This window comes from Ascaphus truei, chromosome 1 (assembly GCF_040206685.1).
Source record: "Ascaphus truei isolate aAscTru1 chromosome 1, aAscTru1.hap1, whole genome shotgun sequence".
Taxonomy (NCBI): domain Eukaryota; kingdom Metazoa; phylum Chordata; class Amphibia; order Anura; family Ascaphidae; genus Ascaphus; species Ascaphus truei.
In genome coordinates, this window is record NC_134483.1 from 203809253 (window position 1) to 203832850 (window position 23598).

At 44.5% G+C, this 23598-nt stretch overlaps 1 protein-coding gene across 1 annotated transcript in view; it reads left to right on the plus strand.

The window, feature by feature from the left end:
* The window catches only part of MARCHF3 (membrane associated ring-CH-type finger 3), a 164204-nt gene that overhangs the window by 94745 nt on the left and 45861 nt on the right, over positions 1-23598 (plus strand). Inside the window, exons 2-3 of the mRNA XM_075600461.1 lie at positions 2532-2772; positions 17415-17619. Coding sequence (XP_075456576.1) covers positions 2588-2772; positions 17415-17619 — 390 coding nt within the window. The 5' untranslated portion in view covers positions 2532-2587. The remainder of the gene's footprint in view (positions 1-2531; positions 2773-17414; positions 17620-23598) is intronic.

Sequence of the window (23598 nt, forward strand, 5' to 3'; positions counted from 1 at the left end):
TTCATTTGCATTTTTAATTCTATTCCATTATATATCATATATATATTTTTTTAGCATTCTGTAACATTTATTCCTTTCATCTTGTCTTTTTATGTATTACTAGCTGAGAGACCCGGCGTTGCCCGCGAGTTAAATTTCCTGCTCCATCCTCTCCCCCTATTTCTGTGCTCCCCCTCTCCCACCCCCCAGAGGGAGGGAGGGACAGTGGATAGGAGGGGGGGGAACAGTGGACAGGCGGGGTGGGGGCAGTGGACAGGACAGGCACCCGGCGTTAGCCGGTCTTAAAATTTCCCGCTCCCTCCTCTCCACTCCCCCTGTCTGTTTCTCCGCTCCCCCCTCTCCGCTCATCCCCCCCGCATGCGCAGCTCCGGTCCCCACCCTACAGTGTCACACACACACACACACACACACACACACACACACACACACACACACACACACACACACACACACACACACACACACACACACACAGTGTCCCACACACACACAAACAGTGACACACACACAGTGTCACACACACACACACACCACACACAGTGGACAGGAGGAGGGGGGGTAGGGAGAGTGGAACGTGCTGCCTCAGGTGCAGGCTCCCGTGCACGCGGCCCTCAGCTCGCGCTCCCTCAGGCTGCCCCCCCCTCCCGACCGTTCGTTCCGCCGCTTGGTCCCACCCGGTTGAGGCGGGAGGCGCCGGGGTGTGAGGTGAGCTGGGAGGCAAGGCGGGAACACAGGCTGGAGGCGGCAGGGGTGTGAGCTGGGAGGGGAGCCGCAGGGGTTTGAGGCGGCGGGCCGCCGGCAGGGGTGTGAGCTGGGAGAGGAGGCTGGAGGCGCAGGGCGGTTTACTTACTTACCTGGGCGGGAGGTGGTGTGTGTGTGTGGTGGTGTGTCTGTGTGTGTGTGCTGGGTGAGGCGGCAGTTGGGTGACGTCATAGAGCCACCAATCTGATTGGTCAGAGGCTGAGGACCAATGAGATTCACCACATCTAACAACAACCATACAAATTTCAAATTTATATATTAAGATGCATTGCAAGTTATGTGTATATGTTTATACGGTTCTGCATATAGGATTAACGTTTTGTTAGAGGCGTGGCTTATTTGAGTGTGTGTGTGTATATATATATATATGTATGTGTGTGTATATATATTATTTATTAATGGCCTCCAGTGTGCACATTAGCCATAACCCCGTATGAAGCATATTTTACACGAAATGCATTAAGAATGGCGTCAGAGGCACGTTGTGACATTCCCTGTTGCCATCCACGCTTGTGTGCTCTTTCTGGGACGGGGCACTTTGTGTTGGGGAACCTGTGGAAGTTTTTCCCCCTTTACCATCATCTTGGGTCCCAGATTATTATCCCACTCTGCCTACGAGTGTATACCGATGTGTCCATCCACGCGCGTACTGTACATGTCATTCTAGATGTGAGTCTTTTATTACTATTTTTTATTTAAAGATTATTTTTATACTTATTACATCTCCCCTTTGCGCTCCTTTTTTTTTCTATGTATCCCACTAAACCTATTTCATGTGGGGTAGAATATTTTTGGCGCGCAAAACTATTAAATGATCCCAACCCGCTATGTGTCTTTGCTCTGTCACCTTTAGCAATAATTGATGCAGAAAAACAAACACAAATTGACAGTGTGCTGCACATACCATGAAGCTCTTTAGTCTTTATATTTATTTCGTTCCTTTGATGGTCGGTCTGACTCACAGACCCCAGTGGGTTGAAAACAGATTTTCTATAGTCATAAGTAGTGTTTCCAGTCACCTGTGTGTGACTTGAATTGAAATTAGGCACAAGTCGCACCAGGAAACACTCGGGCTGATTCCGAGGAGACAGCAGTGGTACAGCGCCTGATCACCCGAGGCAGACTCAGAGGTGGGCCACTCCCGTCCTCAAGGGCCACCAACAGGTCAGGTTTTCAGGATAACCCTGCTTCAGCACAAGTGGCTCAATCAGTGGCTCAGTCAAAGACTGTGCTGAAGCAGGGATATCCTAAAAACCTTGCCTGTTTGGTGGCCCTTGAGGACTGGAGTTGTCCATCCCCTGTTTTAGATGCATCTGACAGCAGCTACGGCTTACATTTTCAGCTCTGGCCTCTCGCCTGTAGCACTGGGGTCTCTGACAGTGAAAGGGTTAAGCACACGCGTGCATAAAATTGCGCGAGTGCTTGTACACCACGCACAGCAGCCCTGAGTTTTCTTTCCCTGCTGATCTAGACATCTGTACAAAGAATTCCAAGTATGACGCCTGCATATCATTTCCACTCGCCTCGGAATAATGTTCCCTATTGTATCGGGCATACGTGTGCCAAGTTCCTCTTTGCAATGAACATATGCATACTGTATGTCTACCAGAGCTCAATGTTATCCCTACATATCATTTCAATCAAGGTGAGCAATGTCTAGGAAAAATGTTCCATAAAAGCCTACTTTCGGCTGTGCAAAGTGACATTATTCCACGTGCCAAACTGTTAACCAGTCAGCTTCCAGTGAACTGTTTTCTGGTGTCTTGCAGATGGAAATACAGTACGTATGCGGAAGCCATTAGCACCATAATTGCTGTCTGTCACTATGACAACCAGTCGCTGCAGTCACCTGCCTGAGGTCTTACCAGACTGCACAAGCTCAGCCCCGTGTGGAAAGACAGTGGAAGATTGTAGCAGTCTTGTGAATGGACAGCCACAGTATGTCATGCAAGTTTCGGCAAAGGACGGTCAGCTGCTGTCAACAGTAGTGCGGACTCTGACCACCCAGAGGTAACACAAAGATGATTTGTAACTTTTTTTTAATTAGTATTGTTTACGTAGGATGTACGCATATCCTGCAAAATGCATGAAAACCTCCCTTTGAACGCGTACAGTAAGTCCAATGGATGCTATGAAGACGGTATCGTTTATTCAGGTGGGAGGGCTACTATGGATATGAGGGGTGAAAAGGAAATCCTGCTGCATTATTGAGAGGTTAACAAAACACAAAACCCCAGCAAGCTCTTTTTGGAAACCCCTGAGCCCCCACAAAATATATATGTATATAAGTGTCAAAAAGGAGTGCTATTGAGCGTGGCATATGTATACACCAGACGACAGAGAAGCCCAATGCTACATCCAACATGACAGAAATACACAGTAATATACTTATATATTCTCTTGAAAAAGGGTCATTTAGTTTAACCCTTAATAGAGGTATATTAGTATTTTATCTGATAGAGTTAGGGCTTGCGAACAGGTGTCTGCCTTGTCGTGGCTCGCAAGCTTACAACGCTTTGGCCAAAGGGTTAAACTAAAGGACACTTTTTCAAGAGAATATATAAGTATTTTACTGTGTATTTTTGTCATGTTGGATGTAGCATTGGGCTTCTCTGTCATCTGTTGTATGCATTATTGAGAGGCACAGGCGGCAGTGTATATGCACTGAAAAGAAAGCGTGAGAGGTCCATGTCTGTGCAAGTGTGTAATAATTAAGGGTACTTGACTAAAACGCATTTTTTTTAAATCTCTCCGTGATATATTTAATTGAAGATTAAGGGACCATGAAGTGTGGATGTCCCAGGTGGGAGAAGGACTCCAAATGAGAAATAAGCAAATCCAAGTTTGGAGTGTGCACAGCACAGACTTAGGGAATTTCTATTGAACATGCGTACAGGAAATTCACATGGCATAACTTAATAAAGTCTGCATGCATGTTTTGTATTGGAAAAAATTATCTGTTTGTGGTTCTTGCCTTTTCCCGCTTTTTTGGGCCATAAAGTGTCTTCCGGTGCCAGAATGTATCTTATGGCATAGCTCTGCTGTGTCACTGTGTTGTGTAATTGTGGTGCTTCTGGCTTGGGTCCACTGATGATCCTTCAATTCACAGATAACATCACACTTGCAACCTGCATTTATTCTATTCTTGAGAGCTGCAATCTGTGATATTTTATTGTAATAAAAACATATTTTTGGGAATGTAACCCGTACAACGCGTTTTATGCTATCTAAAGTCAGTTTAACGTTTTAATGCTGTAACATCTCAGTGGTGTCATGGTCTAAACTCCAATCCCACTTGTTCAGCAATATTAGGTAAATGTATAAATGAGACCGGCTTTGCTTCAGCATGGCAAATATTAGCATTGACCACTGGTAAAAAAAAAACAAAGTTTACCAAAACAATAGTTAAGTATGCCACACTGGTGCTTTAATGTGATGTAGAATTAGAACCGCTTATTTTCACCGAGCCACCACGCTTAATGCTACATTTCTACAAATCTTGCTTCAACATTTTAGAAGTAGATTTCTGTTTTCTGAGAAACTGTGGAAATCTTTTAAGCTCTCTCTTTGCACAGATGTCAAACAACGTTAGAGGTTTTGCTGAGATCCATGTGTGTGGCGATACAGTAAGAAGATAATTTGTGTACAGAAAAGCATCTAGGTTGGCCTCGTTTCTAAATGACAAGCCTTCATCCAACCATGACTTCTAAAGTAGAAAAATACCATTAATGGAAATGTATTAGCATTTGAGCCAATGCATTCAGAAACTCTTTTTTGAAATGTATAAGCCTGTTCAGTGCTAGTTTAGCATACCCATATTTCGGCACAGGTCTCTCTCACAACGATTGATCTAATAATCCATGGTTATGTAAGGTATCTAAACTTTTACCAGTGACTCCGGACAATCATTTTCCTTTTTAAATTCTTGGTATGCATGGACATAAACATTCTTCATATTCACAAATGTGTTAATAATTGTCAGGGACCACTGCAAAACATTCTGTGTCTCATATCTAATGAGTCAGTGCTCCACAACTGTTTATTAAATGGGAATTGGAAACAGTTATGAGTAGCAAAGCTTTACTCAAATAAGATCGTTTCACTTTGCGAAACCTCGCCTCACTTGGAGGACACACACACTGGGGTAACCTTTCTCATAGACCTTTTTCTTGGAGGCATGACAACTTTATGAGAGCAGCACTGCTTCTCTCATGGGCTATGAAGCCATACAATGTCCAGTGTTTTGGAGTTATAGCTATGGGCCATGTAGCTCCTTCATGCTCAAGTCAGGTCATTTCTGGTGCTTCACTCTCCCTTCTTCCAAGGTACTATAAGGATAGTGTGAGCAGATGTCCCGGTTTAACCGGGACAGTCCTGTTTTTTTAAGGTCTGTCCCGGTTGCCCGACATTCTTTAAAATGTCCTGTTTTTTTCTGACTGTCCCAGTTTTGAACATCAGAGCAGGGGGAGCAGCAGAGAGCAGAGGACACCGGCAGGGAGGAGAGAGGAGGCCGGGTCTGAGTCTGCAGCTGCAGAGGGTAGGGGCGGGGTTAGCTTCAGCGAAGCCCCAGCAGTAAGACCCGGAAGTGAGCAAAGTGAGAACTTCCGGTGTCTGCTGCCAGGGCCCAAGATGGCTTCCCCCGCCACCCATGCTCCACAGTGACAGTTAGGGTCCAGAATGGGGAGAGAGAGACACACAGAGAATAGGGAGACAGAGACACAGCATGGGGAGAAAGGGCCACAGAATGGGTGGGGATAGAGACACAGCATGGGAGGAGAGAGAGAGAGACAGCATGGGGAGAGAGAGAGAGAGAGAGAGAGAGAGAGAGAGAGAGAGAGAGAGAGAGAGAGAGAGAGAGAGAGACAGCATAGGGAGAGAGACACATACAGAGAAATGGGCGAGAGACACACAAAGAATGGGGGGAGTGACACACTGAGAATGGGGGGAGAGAATGGAGGGATGTGGAGGGGAGAGAGAATGGAGGGATGTGGAGGGGAGAGAGAATAGAGGGATGAGGAGGGGAGAGAATGGAGGGATGGGGGGAGAGAATGGAGGGATGGGGGGGAGAAATAATCGGGGGGATGGGGGAAAGAAAATTGAGGGATAGGGGGAGAGGGAGAGAATGGGGTGTGTGTGTGAGAAGGGGGACAGAGAGGGCGGAGAGACAAAGGGGAAGGTTTTTACTTTCATAAATCTGGTCACCCTACATAAGGACCAATGAACTGGTGGTATCAGCTGACCACAGGGAGAGGAGAGAAGCTCTCATCTTGGGCTACAGTTCAGTCCACACCCTCACCGTGGGTCCTAAATTTGTTCTATGTATATCTTTATTTATATAGCGCACATAGCTGTAGTTAGCGCCTTACAAGAGAGTCAATACAGTACAGGGAATTATAGTACACTATGTGCAACAAAGAAGATTAGACAATAGAAAAGGAAATCCCAGCCCAGAAGAGATTGTAAATTTCCCATCATACTTAGATTGCAGAGACAGCAGGTGCAGGTATAAGTGCAGGAGATGGCAGTCACTGGTAGGAATGACTGTGGGACACTAACCAGGAGTCTATGCTATTGGAGCGCTTCATTTAAGAGGTGAGTTTTAAAGCTAGTCTTTTAAAAGGTGGGGAGTGAGGGTGCTTGCCATACAGTGAGTGTGAGGGAGTAGATTACTATTTGAAGAACCACAGTCTAGGTCTTGCCTCTGTCCTGCCACAGCAGAATACTATAACTCAGTGGATGTCCTTGGGGACTCACACCCAGGACAGATTCTTAAGATAACCAAACGAACCACGCAGATGTATCACTTATAATTTGCATGTAGTGTGTTCACTGGTGTGTTGGTATTAAAAAAAAATGTAGGTGCTCAGCCAAGGGGGAGGTTTGACAACCACTGCTAGAAGCAGTAATCTAGAAACTATCAACAGTCGGGGGCAGTTGGAGATGGCAAATTTTAGTTTTTAAGGTTTAACGATCTCCAATTTGTCGTTGAATTAGGTGTGCTCCTCGGGTATAACATTTTAAAATGATAACGTATTTTGCATGAACCCCAGTTTTCTCCAAGTTTCCATAGGTGGTATTGATACGAGGCACACATATGTTCAGAGTTTGTACAATGTTACTATGTATGTTTGGAAGCACATCACTCTTTTTTTGCAGGCATGCAGACATCTCACACATATCCATGCAACGTTCGTGCATATCAGTTTCCCAGTGCTGATATTTTTGCCTGCATGATTTAGCACACAAAGCACAGCTACTTCTCACAGTTGAAGAGATTCTTGGTTCATGGTTGGATTTTACATAGTGTATTGCAACATTAAGTCGTGCGTGTGAATGCTTCAGAAGAATGTTTGATTTCCCATTTTTTTCCAGCAACCACCACTGATTATTCACTTCCTCATATTGTCATCAAACATTCCTGTTAAAATAGTAGAATTATACAGACAAATCTTTGGGGGATTTGAGATATTAAAAAAAATGAGCTTTGCTGAGATGTATGGATTCAAATCTAATGTACTTTGTGACAACATATAAATTCACCCATCACCAGGTGTCTAAGTATGTTATTGAGCTGATAATAACAGTAGGTAAAATTATCTAAATTGAGTCAGAGCTGCCTTTCTATTGATGTAAACTGAATAATTCAAGACGAATTGAATTCAAGACGTATTGAATTTTTTATTCTTTATCTTGTGAGTAACAATTGAAAGCTTCTTACAAAATACAGCCATGGTGTCACTCCTGCTTGTGTTGGCTGTAGAGTTTATTTTTGTGCTAGGCCTATCCTCCTGTAACTTAACCGTAGTATAATCGAAAGCATAAGGCTAAGGCCCCGCTGCCTCAGACCACGCGACCGCACTGCAGACAGGTGGCGCGTGGAGAGGCACTTGGGGCTTTTTCCGGTCCAAAGAAACCATTTTTGCGAGCGGGGGGGGGGCGTGGCCAAAATGGGTGGGGGGCACGGCCATGACGTGGGGGGGCGCGGCCATGACGTGAGGGGGCGGGACCACCCCTCAGCCGTTCAGCCCCTCAACCATGTATTAATAGACACTGTCTAAGTTGTTTGATGTTGCATTTATTTAATGAATGTACATGTTGTATACAACCACTCCATAATAGCTCAACTGTTCAGCCCCTCAACTGTTTAGCCCCTCAACTCCTCAGCCGCTCACACACAAAGACAGGCACTCACGCACTCAGGCACACACATACACACACAGACAGGCACTCACGCACTCAGGCACACACATACACACACAGACAGGCACTCACGCACTCAGGCACACACATACACACACAGACAGGCACTCACGCACTCAGGCACACACATACACACACAGACAGGCACTCACGCACTCAGGCACACACATACACACACAGACAGGCACTCACGCACTCAGGCACACACATACACACACACAGACAGGCACTCACGCACTCAGGCACACACATACACACACAGACAGGCACTCACGCACTCAGGCACACACATACACACACAGACAGGCACTCACGCACTCAGGCACACACATACACACACAGACAGGCACTCACGCACTCAGGCACACACATACACACAAAGACAGACACTCACGCACTCAGGCACACACATACACACACAGACAGGCACTCACGCACTCAGGCACACACATACACACACACAGACAGGCACACACATACACACAGGCAGGCACTCACGCTGCTTTCCCCCCACACTCTCCTCCCCGCTCCCCGAAGCCTCCCCTCCTCATTGGCTCACAGCCACACCACGTGACACGCCACCGCTTGGGATTACAATTCTCTTGAATCCCCTGGCGGCTGACGCGTCACAGCGTGTAGTGAGCTGTGCCGTCAGGGGGGACTGGGACCGGCTCGGGAGGATTCCCCTGCTGGTGAGGAACGCTCGTGCGGCCGCCCGCACCGCCGGGCGCAGCGGGTCCCAGCCCTAACATGAAACATGCACTTGATTGTCCAAAACATTTCCACATCCAACTGTATTGATGATGCCTGTGATTTACAATACTCTAACAGGAAGTGAGTTATGTAAGCCTGGGGTTGTCCATCATATATCGACACAAAGACAGGAAGACGAGTCGCACAGACAGCAGAACACTTTTTCCCTGGAGCCCTATGAGGGCATAGATCAAGGTTTATTTTGGCATGGTGGCTGAAACAAAACACATTGTTCTGGGTGCAGCTGCACTCTTCGCCCTAACCCTGATGAAGGGTGCAGCCGTACACCCAAAATCTTTTGTTTCTGTCATCATTCCACAATAAACTTTGACCTATGCGCTCTTAGGGATCAATCGAAAAAGTGTTCCAGTGTGTGTGTGTCTCATCTTCTTGTCTTTGCATACTGTATGTGTAACTGCACAGGATGAAGTGTGCTAGAGACAGCCTCACATATAATCGACAGGAACTGCATCTTATCAAATGGAAAGTGTACCTAAACCTGCGTTGTATATTTGCACGTGTTCTCCAGCTTATTGTCAGCTTTCATCAGCTACACACATCTGACTTTGTACAAACACTGAGCCAATGGGATCGTTTAAGATGAAAAAGTCTGTATAGAATACTCTTAAATTCAAAATATATCGGCAGTTAAAGTTAAAATGGGTGGAGAACGAGATATGGGGTGGAGGGGAGGGGGGGGAACAGAAAAGATATGGGCCGGGAGGGGCTCGGAGGGCAAAGAAGGAGATATGGGCAGGAGGTGAGGGGGAAGAAGGAGATATAGACCAGGGGGGAAAAGGAGCTTAGGGAAGAGGGTAGAGAGGGAGATATGGGCCAGGGGGGAGTAGTAGATATGGGTCAGGGGGTGGTGACAGGAGGAGATGTTGAGCAAGGGGAGAAGGTGATATAGGCCTCGTGGAGAAAGGAGATATGGAGGGGGGGGGGGGGGCAGAAGATATCGGCCATGGAATAGGGGGGTAAGGAGAGAGAAGGAAATATGGGCTGGGGTGGGTTGTTATGGTTATGGAGATATAGGCTGGCCAAATATGGGCCAGTAGGGGGGTAATTAGGAGGAGGGGTAGTTATGAATCTGGAGGGGTTGTAGATCTGGAGGGGAGGTAGGTATGGACCTGGGGGTATAGGTATTGTCTTGGCATGGGTGGTGAATATGGGCCTTGGGAGCAGGTAGGGCCAGAATAGAGAGAGAGGGGGGGGACACAAATGTGCTTACCTGCAACATAGGGAGATGGAGAGAGCCTGCTAGAGGTCTGTGGAGGGGGCGGCGGAGGTGCCTTTTAGACTAGGCCTGCTGAAAGATACCTGTAAGAGGGGTCCTCCCTTCCACCGATGGGAGCCCCCCCTGTGCCAGACACCTCAAGCAGGCCCCCTCTGAGTCAGGAACCTGACTCAACGTGCTCGGAAAAGCAAGCTTGGCAGTTCCCACCCTGTCTTTAGCCCCGGCTGAATGAGAGACGCAATGAAAAGTAAGATGAAGATGGTAACTCTGCCAGCAAATGGGTTAATATTAACTCCGTGGTTAAAGGAATGTAATTGTATCCTACTTCACTTTGTAAATGAAAATAATTTTTCTGCCAGAAATATTTAGAAGCACTCTGGGGAAGGAATGTATTGCAGAGACAATGCAATCCTTCTTAGTACCTAAGTGAATCAACGGTATTGGCATATTTATATTGGTAAATTTTGATGACTTATGCCTTTGCATTTAAAACCTGATGGGTATAATGTTTCGATTGGAACTTGGAAGGTGTTTCACTTAGTTTAGCTTCCTCCATTTGTGTCATGTTAGGGTGTATTGAGCAGGATGTGCTTGACCCTTCAACTTCACTCCTCACCTGTTCCTTCTGGTATTTTGCTAGAACACTGTTTTTCAACCAAGGTTCTGTCGTTGTTTGCAAACTCACAAACACGGGTTCTAGATAATGAGTAGTTTATTGCACAGAGCATGATCATACACATTCAAAAGTCAATGAGACTCTCTACTAGGCAGTGTCCAAACAGGCATTATATACAATTGATTTCCTTTGTCTAAAATAGGTTACTAGGCAGAATATAATAACCACTTCTTAATTCTTAAACCAATCATCTTACAGATCATTAAAACCTGGTTAACACTGGATTAAAACAGCTCTCTATAAGAATTAGGTACTTCTTGATACCAGGAATACGGGCTTTACTTCAGGCACAGTCATAAATCTACTGGGAGCGAATCTCATTTACACCACACACACATTCTTACACACAAAATGGACACTGAAGACATAACAGACAAAATGGAAACAGTACATCACCTTCAATCTATCTCCAGAGACTCCTCCCCCCCAAGTCCATTTCAGTAATATCAACAGTATATTCATTTCAGCAATATTACTTCATTAGTCCCTTCTCTTATACTTTTCGAAATCTTCAGTGAGAAATGTATAACTTAATTCTTGGAAAACACGGTATCCTTTCCTAGTAGAGGGTATTTCCTTGATGTAACCCTTGGTCCGATACCTCAATCCCTTCAAGTCTTACGCACTCCTTATCCATTCGCAATTGTTTTTCCCTCTCCTAACAATCATTTATTTGTCGTAGGATCACATCAGGAGGGTATTGTTGCACAAGAGGGGTTTCTGTCTGTTCTTCATGTATATCTTCTTGGAGCGCATGGAGGAAATGACTTGAGCTGTCAGCTTGGTGATCAATCCTTTAACGCAAATGATAACAATGAATATGACGACAAAAGCACATACATATATAATCTGTCCTTGCACCAGTTTCGCTCTCAGTGATCCAAACCATGTGCCTATTCCCAAGTCCCAGCTATAGAATACTTTCAAAAAGTCTTCCAACTTTGTCACTACTTCTTTTATCCGTAGTATATCATGGGTAATATTAGCCCTATTGTCAGGTACATAGATGCAACACCCTTCTCCCACCATAGCACAAACATTTCTGCTCTTATAGATACTTTTGTTATTACTGTACAGGAACCTGCCTTTCCTGGACTGGGAATAAAATCTCCTGAGCTATTGTAAAAATTCATTAATTGTCCAATAGTATTTAAAAGATCACAATACATAGTGTAATTGCATTTGATGTGCCTACATATATCATAGTCAAGTTTGAGTACCTAAACTTGGGTAACCTGAACAAACAAAATGAACCCCTCGCATATATCATAACTAAATATTTATTTGCTTTTTCATTGTTAAATATATGGAAAGCCTCAACAGAATAAGTATAATTTTCACACATACTATCTTTCTATCTATCACTACTATCTATCGTTTGATATAAATATGTACGCATCTTCTGAATAGATATACAGCACTATATTGAGGGGTCTATCTAACTGTAACTTATATAAAACCATTATCAGTTCAACTTTTCTATATAAATGGTTATAAACACATTGAATCTTGACTTGGCCTTTAATATTAATAGATATGAGTATATAACTGACCCCTCCTGCGGCACTTAAAAATATATATATATACACGGATAACAAAATATAATATTAATCCCGATGGCCACTCTATGTGCGAACTCTAACAACAAATTCCTCTCCTCTGCTTTCCCCAGCTATCCTAACACACATAGATATACAGTAATAGAATGTGGAGCCCTTTAATTTTTCATAATTCTTTCGTTTAATTACCAGATAAAAAAATAATAATAATATAAATAACCCCTAATAATAATCCAACCAGGATCCACTGATCTGTTTGGTAGTTTCCAGTCAGGAGCCTTAGCCAGATACAGCTAAACCCCGTTATAACGCGCCTCGTTATACCGCAATTCGGTTATAACGCGGTTTTCCCGTGGCTCCCGTTTTTAAAAAAAAAAAAAATTTTTTTTTTTTTTTTTTTTTTACATTTTTTTTTTTTGCACACTGCACACACTGCACACACTCACTGCACACACACTGCTCATTGCTCACACTGCCAAACTGCACACACACTGCACACTGCACACACACTGCTCATTGCTCACACTGCACACACTGACACACTGCACACACACTGCACACACACTGCACACTGCTCATTGCTCACACTGCACACACTGACACACGGCACACACACTGCACACACACTGCACACACACTGCACACACACTGCTCATTGCTCACACTGCACACACACTGCTCATTGCTCACACTGCTCATTGCTCACACTGCACACACTGACACACTGCACACACACTGCACACACACTGCTCATTGCTCGCACACACACTGCACACACACTGCACACTGCACACACACTGCTCATTGCTCACACTGCACACACTGACACACTACACACACTGCACACTGCACACACACTGCTCATTGCTCACACTGCACACACTGACACACTGCACACACACTGCACACACACTGCACACACACTGCTCATTGCTCACACTGCACACACTGACACACTGCACACACACTGCACACACTTACACACACTCAGACACTCACACACACTCTCACACATTCAGACACTTACACACACTTAGACACTCACATACACTCACACACACTTACACACACTTACACACACTCACAGACTGCACACACACTGTACACTGCACACACACTCCTCATTGCTCACACTGCACACACTGACACACTGCACACACACTGCACACTGCACACACACTGCTCATTGCTCACACTGCACACACTGACACACTGCACACACACTGCACACTGCACACACACTGCACACACTTACACACACTCACAGACACACACACTCACACACTCACAGACACTCACAGACACTCACAGACACTCACAGACACTTACACACACACTCAGACACTTACACACACTTACACACACACTCAGACACTTACACACACTTACACACACTTACACACACTTACACACACTCACAGACACTTACACCCACTCACACCCACATACAAACACCCATATACACACACACACTTTCTCTCCCATATATACATACACACACACTCTCTCACTCTACACAGACGGGGGGTGGGGTCTGAGCAGAGGAAAGGCTGCGACCAGCACCACCACCACCCGCTCCCCCCCCCCTCCTCCCGCGCAGGCAGCGGGAGCGCCAGGGACAGCGGTGGGGAGAAGAAACCCCCGCTACCACCTCCATGCAGGCAGCGGGAGCACCGGGCACATGGAGGGATCAGAGGTAAGCGGGGACCGGAGGGACATCCCCGCTCCCATCTCCTTCCCCGCGGGCTGTCCTGCGGTGACAGGGGGAAGCGGGGAGCAGAGGGACATGCCCGCTCCCATCTCCTGCCCCGCGGCCTGTCACGCGGTGACAGGGGGAAGCGGGGACCGGAGGGACATCCCCGCTCCCATCTCCTGCCCCGCGGGCTGTCCCGCGGTGACAGGGGGAAGCGGGGAGCGGAGGGACATGCCCGCTCCCATCTCCTGTCCCGCGGGATGAATCTGCATTAAAGCGGCGGCCATTTTTTTTCCGCGACCCCGTTAGTAACGCGGTGGTCTCGGGGTGGACCCCGAGACCCGCGTTATAACGGGGTTTAGCTGTATTAGTATTTGAAATATTAAACATAGAACAAGAAAAAAATACATATACAACAATTCAGCAGTAGTTTGAGAATTCAAAGTTCTTATTCTTTCGTTTTTTTTGAAAACTTGACTAAATGGATCCTTTAGGCTCAACTAGGTGCACTTTCAGGTTCTTGAATATAAACTGTACAACTTTGACCTGTGCATGGACAGGCTGCAAAAAATGTTATTAGTTGCGTACAATACTTGCCAGTTGTTTCATTACAAATAACATAGTCCTTAACAATGAGTTCATTTGAACTACTGATAGTCATAAGTCTCCCCATAAATGTCGCTTAGGATGATCATTTATGTTCCTCTGTCTGAGTAAATATTATATGGTAATCTATACCTAGGAATAAATTCCTGTAACAATTTCTTTACCACGGTCTTAGCGTCCGCATATAGACAGGGGTACAGTAGATCTTAACCCATCCTATGAAATTACAAATCATAACCAATACATGTTGAAAATACAAACTCCTGGGTAACTCAATAAAATTGATCTGTAGATTACCAAAAGGGCCTCATGGGCAAAAAATAATTTATCTGTGAGGGCTTGATATCTTTGTCTACTTTATATTGTCTGCAGATGGCACATTGTTCACATAAGTCAGTTGCTGCCTTAGCAAGTCCTGGGGCGAAACAATCACGGGAAACAATATTAATTATCCCCTCTCTGTCCACGTATAACCCATGTGCTATGTGAACAGTATATAACATTAAAAATGATGGCAAGACCAGGAGACTATTGAGCCCTGTCCAAACATATATGTCATGAGTAGCCCCCCGTGATTTCCACTAATCAGCTTCATAATACAAAATTATTTAAAAAAAAAAAAATTGCTGAGGGAATAGGGTCTTTGAGACTTAGATATATACACAGCAACAATAGCTACTTCTTATGGTCAAAATAAAACCTGTAGTAGGTCTTTAACATATGGCATATACAATGGGGAAACCTTTAGATATGAGAAAACCCTAAAACCGTAGGTAGGAGATTTGCGTTTAAAACATCATGCTGGGAACAAACACCAAATTAGCTGCTGTATCTCGTCGACAGGAACCATCAAAATACCAAATAAAATCTGGATTGCTCAGAGATATCATTCTTTAAAATGAGAAGTTATAGATGAGGATTCAAAGTGGGGCACCTTTGGAGAGAAAAATGGTAAAAAAATTATATTTTCTTTGTCTAAATTAGGTTACTAGGCAGAATATAATAACCACTCCTTAATTCTTAAACCAATCATCTTACAGATCATTGAAACCTGGTTAAAACAGCTCTCTATAGGAATCCGATACTTCTTGATACCAGGAATGTGGGCGTTACTTCAGGCACAGTCGTAAATCTACTGTGAGCGAATCTCATTTACACCACACACACACACACACACACACACACACACACACACACACACACACACACACACACACACACACACACACACACACACACACACACACACACACACACACACTGGACACTAAAGACATAACAGACAAAGTGGAAACAGAACATCGCCTTCAATTCTTCTTCAAAAACCTCCCCAGTCCATATCAGTTATATCAACAGTATATTTATTTCAGCAATATTACTTCATCAGTTCCTATGACCCCTTTTGTTCCCTGGGCATCCCTAAAGGGTTCCTGTAGTTTTCAGGTCATTTGAAAATTGTACCAAATACAGCAGAATTTACAATGCATCTGATCTCAGACGGGCTATTAGAGAGGGTTGGGGTTCCTTAAAATGTATCTGATATCAGGCGCGCTACTAGAGAGGATTGGGTTCCTTATAATGCATTCGATCTCAGACACTATTAGAGCGGTTGGGTGCTCCTTACAATGCATCGGATCTCAGACGCGCTATTAGAGAGGGTTGAGGTTCCTTACACTGAATCTGATCTCAGACACTATGAGAGAGGTTTGGGGCTCCTTACAATGCATCGGATCTCAGACGTGCTATTTGAGAGGATTGGGGTTCTGCAGAATTTCACAATATAATTATACGGTTCCTTAACCAAAAAAAGGTTGGAAAAAACTGTTCTAGAACAAGGGGGTAGAGGCCTTGAATAATTAGGATGACGTGAATGTGCTAACACCTGTACAAAAAACATAATTAATTTGAAAGTTTTTCATGTTTAAAGTAGCAGTTCTCCTCCCAGGTCTCCTTTTTTATGTAGCCCACTTTGCGGACTACTGTTGCAAATAAAGGGACAATGGCCTTAATGGGTTAACGGTGTGGACTCACTCGGGTTACTCCCCTCCCCATCATCTGATGTACTGTAGAATGAATATGCAGAAGGGATTGCCACACTTCTATGTCTTGTCACCCGTGATGTCACAATATGAAGTATAGAGGGTACTTATGGCTCCACCCAGTGTTCTAGAAGCAGGTTCTTCAGAGTTCTGACTCGGATCCTCACTGTGAGTAATGTAAGTAGCTTTGTATGTATAACTAAGTGTATTAAGAAGTATCTTGTCACCGTTTGTTGTTTTCAGTTAGCAAACCTGCCCTTTAAGTAAGCACATGGTTTTAGAGATACAAAATGGGAATGCTAGTGCCAGTACTTCTAGGTTGCTTAAATCACCTATGTCATGTGGGCCAATAGCAAGCCGCAATGTCATCCGTCGCAGCTTCCTATTGGTCTGCGTCTTGCCATTTAAACCGCCATTTTGTTTCCCCTGGAGACGACGATTCTCCCGCTATCTTTATAGGTATGTATGTATCTTGGGAGCCAGGAGGTCCCCTCAGCTTTCCACCTATGCTTCTGCTTTAAGCATTATTATATGTGTTTTATTTGAGCAAAGTGGGTTTCCCATTTAAATTATTAGCGCCACTTTTTCCGTACTCCATGAAATCACTAACTTAGAAATCCTGTAACTTTACATTTGAGGGTTTGAAATATCACCCCTGAATCTTTAAGGCTGCATCACAAAACAAATAGTTTCTACTGCTCCCAAGTCCACCTGCCAAGAGAAGGTGCTCAAACAACCTCCTTTAGGTAGCCACCAAATCTTTGAAATGAAATATATATTAAGGTTTATGGCACAGTGTCTCCAAAGCATAATTCAAAATTGAAGGGGATGTATAAACAACATAAGGACGTTTCTTTGTGATTACAAAAATGATTTGCTTCTCTTGCAGCACCTTTAATGACCGGCCAATGTGCAGGATATGCCATGAAGGAAGCACCCAAGAAGACCTCCTCTCTCCATGTGAATGTAACGGAACTCTAGGGACAATACATCGCAGCTGCCTGGAGCACTGGCTTTCATCTTCCAACACCAGCTACTGTGAACTCTGTCACTTCAGATTTTCTGTGGAGCGCAAGCCGAGACCATTAGTAGAGGTCAGTCAATACATGGAATTGGTCCTTCATGTTGATTTCAGAATGTATGTATAACCCTGCCTCTTGCCGCAGAGTTGGTTATGTATTGGTTCTGGGGTGCAATCATTCCCTCTATACAGGCCACATAATGTATGTTAACGGGAAAAAGCTAAACATAAGGGGGATGCTCTTGTTTTTGGATTGCAGTAACAGAGATGATCCTCACAACAGATATCCACCTTTCTTGTTATCTTTAGGTATCAGACCACAGGTTTAGCATGGCATGACCAATTGTTGTCCCAGGTGCCATGCAGCTGATGTAATCCCTGTCTGCAGGAATTTGGGTCTGGTACACACTTGAAGTGATCTCTTGTGTCTTTAGATGTTTATCCACTAGGAGTCTCTTTTAGGTACAATTGAAGGCTATATTTCCATCCAGAGAAGACACTGGCACTTCAATGTAAAATCATTTTCTTCACAATTTGCTTTACTTTTCCATTGCCACATTGAACACATAGTGAAATCACCCATTGCTCTCTACAGAGAATTATTGATGTATATCTATTTTCTGAAAATCTCTTTATAAATGCACTTTCGATTTTCAAACTCTGATGTATTTTCTCTTATGCAAATATAAGCCTTTTATCATAGCCCCCCCCCCAAGTGAGATTTGGGGTACACTCCTTCTCGGCTACTTTCAGGTGGTTTTGGTGCTGTGACCTGCTGATAACAGGAGGGCTGAGGGCTCCGCGGTGGTGTGGGGAGAGCAAGGACAGGGAACAGGAGGGACAGATTACCTTGATATCTCTTGATGGTGCACAGCGCCTTCAGCCAGCGAGGATCCCCTGTAGATCTTCAGGGGATGGACCCCCACTGACACTCCTTCATACCAGAGACAGGAACTCACACACAGCAATGTCTTTTCTGTATTTATTCATAGGCAGCTCCAATACAGAGAAACAGACTTCCATGATCTTTCCTTTCTCCTCTGCCTAAGCCGCATGGTATCCTTTCCCTTCCCACCCAGCACGGGGGAAAGAGGGAGACAGTTTCCTCATAGAATATCTTCTCTCTAACTCTCTTGACTAACTGAACTAACTCACAATTTGGGAAGATGTCTCTAATTTGAACATCCTAGGGGAGTGTCTCTGACTCTGACTCATAGCAAGCCAGAGCCGGATACAGATTGGCCCACACACATCAGGGGGCGTTCCAACCAATATCCACCCCTCAGATTGACATCCTCAGAGTTGCTAAGCCTGCCATTGAATACTGATACATTATTCAAGGCTGGAACACACACACACAGGCCTAATAAAGGATTTAACCTTTCCACAGCCTGCACTAACAGGATTAGATAGAGGAAAGGCCCAGAAAAAGAAGTAACTGACGGGAGGCTATGTTTCACAAGTTTCATATTTTGTTTTGTGTTCTGTATTATTTGCCAAGTTCCTATTACAGTTAGGCTTCTGAGTCTAAATTTTTACATTTGGCAAACACACCTAAAATTATGAAATTAATATTGTGGTTAAAAGCTCTAATAACCATACAGTTGCTTGAGTTGTGCATACAGGTCCTTGAGTAGTGCATACAGGTCCTTGAGTAGTGCATACAGGTCCTTGAGTAGTGCATACAGGTCCTTGAGTAGTGCATACAGGTACCTGAATAGTGCATACAGGTACCTGAGTAGTGCACACAGGTCCCTGAGTAGTGCATTCAGGTCCCTGAGTAGTGCATTCAGGTCCCTGAGTAGTGCATACAGGTCCCTGAGTAGTGCACACAGGTCCCCGAGTAGTGCATTCAGGTCCCTGAGTAGTGCATTCAGGTCCCTGAGTAGTGCATTCAGGTCCCTGAGTAGTGCATTCAGGTCCCTGAGTAGTGCATACAGGTCCCTGAGTAGTGCATATTTGCCATCGGTTGTGATACCTTTTAATGAACAAATAAGAGAATTCTTCATAGACTAAATCATAGTGTAGGTTTCTTCTGCATGGGTACCGTCACCGCAGAAACACATACTGTATTGAAAATGGAAAAGAGGTTCTAACATGGCAAATCCTTAAAGATGCTTATGTTTAGCTTAAAACTTTGTAACTTTTTTTTGGGAAGTACAGTGGAGGCTGTTGACAGTTTAGGCCGAGTTCAGGGTGCCAGAGACAGGAGGTGGAGGGCGCGTGATCGCGCATGCGCGCGTCAGTCTGCTGGCGGTGTGTGCACATCATCCCCAGCAGAACTTTTCAAGCTTTCAGGAGGCAGGGCGACAGACAGCAGCTTAGGGATTGGTGTTGCTGTGTTGAAATCATTCTCAAGAATGATTTCATTGGCTGCCGAAGTACCAGTGACGCTGCTGCAGCTTCAAAAAACAACTTGAGTTGTTTATTGAAACTGTAGCCAGCGTCAACTCCGTACTTCGGCGACAGGGCAGCTGCTACCCTGACAACCAATATTAACTTTAAACAGTTTGTTTCGAACGTCCGCCCGCCCGTAAGCACGCCCCCCCTCCGAAGCCGGCACACTGAACGAGGCCTTAGTTAGGTAAACTCTATTTTATCTTAAGAAATGTCAATTTAAGTATGCTCCAGTCTAGATTACAATAGGAAGAAGTATACAACACTCCTGAATCACAAGCGATGTGCATTTCGGAATTGAGGCAGGCACCGTGGTTAAAGTAATTGGCTCTCTTTGCATAAGAAAAAACGCAAGGATGGTAAATGTTGGTAAATGTTTTTTTATATATGTCAAGGTGAAGCCAGATCCTAAATATCAGAAAGTCATTTTTTTACAACCTCTACTTTGTGATAGAAAGTGGATCCTCTCCAAGGGGTTAGACTAGCCCATTCCAGTGATAAAGTGGTCCATGCTACTCATACAGCTTATATAATTAAAGATGCCCTATACTGTATACCCATATTTCCATTGCAGTTTGCCATCACACAACTTATGACATTTTACATTCAAAATCAGCACTACTTCTGTTTAACCCTTCCCTTTGAGTCCCTAAATGCTCAGATGTCTTTCATCAGCATGTTGTGGGCTACTGCAGCCAGATACTATGGAAAGTTATACTCGTCTGCTGCTACCCGGAAGTCTGATGGCATCCGACATCCCATCTGAAAGGCTTATCAGATACATATCACCATAAGAACCCTTCTGCAACACACTGCCTGAAAACCTCATAACGAAAGCAGTACTTCTCTTTGAAAACAAATGGTTTTGAAACCCACGTATTCCATGTCTCGAAATTATGTCATTTCACAAAAATAACTAAACCATGCCCTGCTTCTCCCAGGGTGTCTTTGAAATAAGATATTACTTTGAAGTGGCATTTTTCTCTTGCCGGCACAGCTAACTCAGGAGTGATGTAGTTACAAGACCAATGATCTTGAAACTTCATAAAGTAAGTATAACTGCAGAGACCCAGCCTGCACCAAAATTGCCCGTGGATAAGTGAGCATGAAATTCCGATTGCACAGATAGGATGCGGCATATTTTTACTGAGGTAATGACGAGAGAATATGCTACAATAAATGGGTCTGTTTGATTGTCTTCTAATGGAAGCAGTAATGAAGTAGGAATGTGTCTTGGCTATTGCAGCGTGTATTGTTACCAGAAGGAGTTTCAAACTGATGGCTTGGGACTATTGCAGTAGTCTACACACTTGATGTGCACAACTATTGGAAGAGTATGAGCTTTTCGTACACCTTCCCACCCCTAGTACTGTACTCTTGTTACATTTGAGATGGCACTTGATGTCTGCACAGTTGGTCTCTATTACAAAGTAAGGCCTGGGACATAGTAGGATCAGCCTTGCTGATCCGTGCTGAGGCGCGCTCATGCTCAGCACTGAGCCCCTGCAGCCGCAACGAGAGCGGCTTTAGCAGGGGCTCCCGCACGCTTGCGGAAGCGTGTGTCTTAACAAAATTTCAGATTTGGTGCTCGCCGGAGCGCAGGGCCGGTCACGTGAGCGGTTCGCCCAATGAGGGCGAAACAGCTCTGTGACGTCACTGGCCCGCCCCCAGACACGCCCACGGACGGCGCGCTTTAAGGCCAGGGAAAGCACCGCTTTTCCTGAGCCTCAGCGCGCCTCCGCACGGGCAAAGTGTCTATGCCCGAGGCCTAAGGCTGAATATGTGCTGCTCTCGGATACATTAAATAGGGGCGTATTCATTTGAAATAATTAAATGATACTTTTTAAGAAAATGGCAACACATTCTTTACTTCCTGTAAACTGTACCTAACTTTTCTAGATAGAATGATTAATCCTACTAAAAAAGGTGGATTACAACCAAGCCAGCTACCAAGTAACAAAGTGTCACACTTTGCCCAGTTTATTTTTGCTGAAGCTACTCGTTCAAAGGTCTCAATGCAGGAGCCAAGAACCTGAAGATCATCGTCATCATGAATAAACACAGATACATCATCCGCATAAGCCGAGACCTTCACAGGCCTAACATCTGGTATACAAGGTATAGCAATCTCCGATAAGCATTTCCGGAGCGTAACTAGAAAAGGTTCAATAGCCAGAGTGTAAAGCAAATCAGAGAGAGAGCACCCGTGCCTTATCCCTCTCTCTACTGGGAAAGGACAGCTCAGCCCACCATTCATTTTCAAAACACTATAAATGAAGGAATATAACAACTGTGGCGCCTATGCAAATCATTTAAGTACACTGTAGAATATAACAACTGGACATAAGAAATGAAAACTTGTCCAAATCCAAAAGAATGCATGGTTTTAAACAAATAACAATGATCAACTCCGTCAAAGGCCTTTTCCTGGCCTAAAGAAATAAGACCAAAATTTAAATGAAAAATCTTTCCCAACCTCCAAAATATCTCTTATCAAAAATAGACCACCGAGGAACACAATGAGACTGATCTGTATTCACAATGGACCCCAAATATGTTTTAAAGCGATTTGATAAAACCTTTGCCAGAATTTTATAATCAGAGCATAAGACAAAACACTATTTAGGGACACAGACAATACCACCACTTAGTATTAAGGTTGTGCTCAGACACCAATATGGTGACTACAAGTACTGCTTTAGGCGTCGCATAGAAAAACATTTATTATCTACTCAAAGCTATTGTGGGGTCTATATGTGGTCTCATCCCACTTTACACTACTTAGGGACAAGTAGACAGTACCACCATCTAGCATTAATAATTTGCTTTACACCTACTGTCACGGCCAGCTTTATTCTAAAGCTTGCCGGGAGCGGGGCCGGGTGCATAGCGGGCTAACCGCGGGGCTTTTCTCCGTTTGAAACGGAGTTTCCCGCGCGGCGGCCGCTTCAGTAGAAAAGCGCTAATGGCACTTACTATTGAAAGCGCCCGAGGCGCGGGAAAACCGGCCGAAGATTGCCGCGCGCCATCCGCAGCTATTTTTAACCCGCGGAGGCAGCCGCGTTAGGTTAGAGCTGGCCGGGACAGTATGTGGCATAACCTTTCTTGATTCAGTTTCTTGGAGTTGTATATTAAAGTCACGACAGGTTGATATGTTGAAATACCTAGTTCCAGCTTTTTATGGAATTTTTTCTTAGTATTGTCTATGTATGTGGGTGCCATTTATTTTAGAATGTTTTTGAATTAAATATAATTTACATATACTTTGGTGCGCCGCAGAGGGAACCTTTTTTCTCAAGTACCTGGGTGTACTTAATTTGCGTTGCATGCTTCCCAGGCAGCACATTGTATTACCACACTAATAGGTTTGAGCAAGGCCCCCTCACATTAACAAGATGGTAAATCAGTCAGAAATTACTCCATTTCAACTTCATGCACAGGATCAGCACTGTAAAGATCCTTATAAAAGGAAACAGCATACTTTCCAATACCTGCAGGATCAGAAATGTCCTTTCCATCAGAGAGAGAGGGACAGGGAGAGAGAGAGAGAGAGAGAGAGAGAGAGAGAGAGAGAGAGAGAGAGAGAGAGAGAGAGAGAGAGAGAGAGAGAGAGAGAGAGAGAGAGATGCAGCACACAGAGAGAGAGAGAGATGCA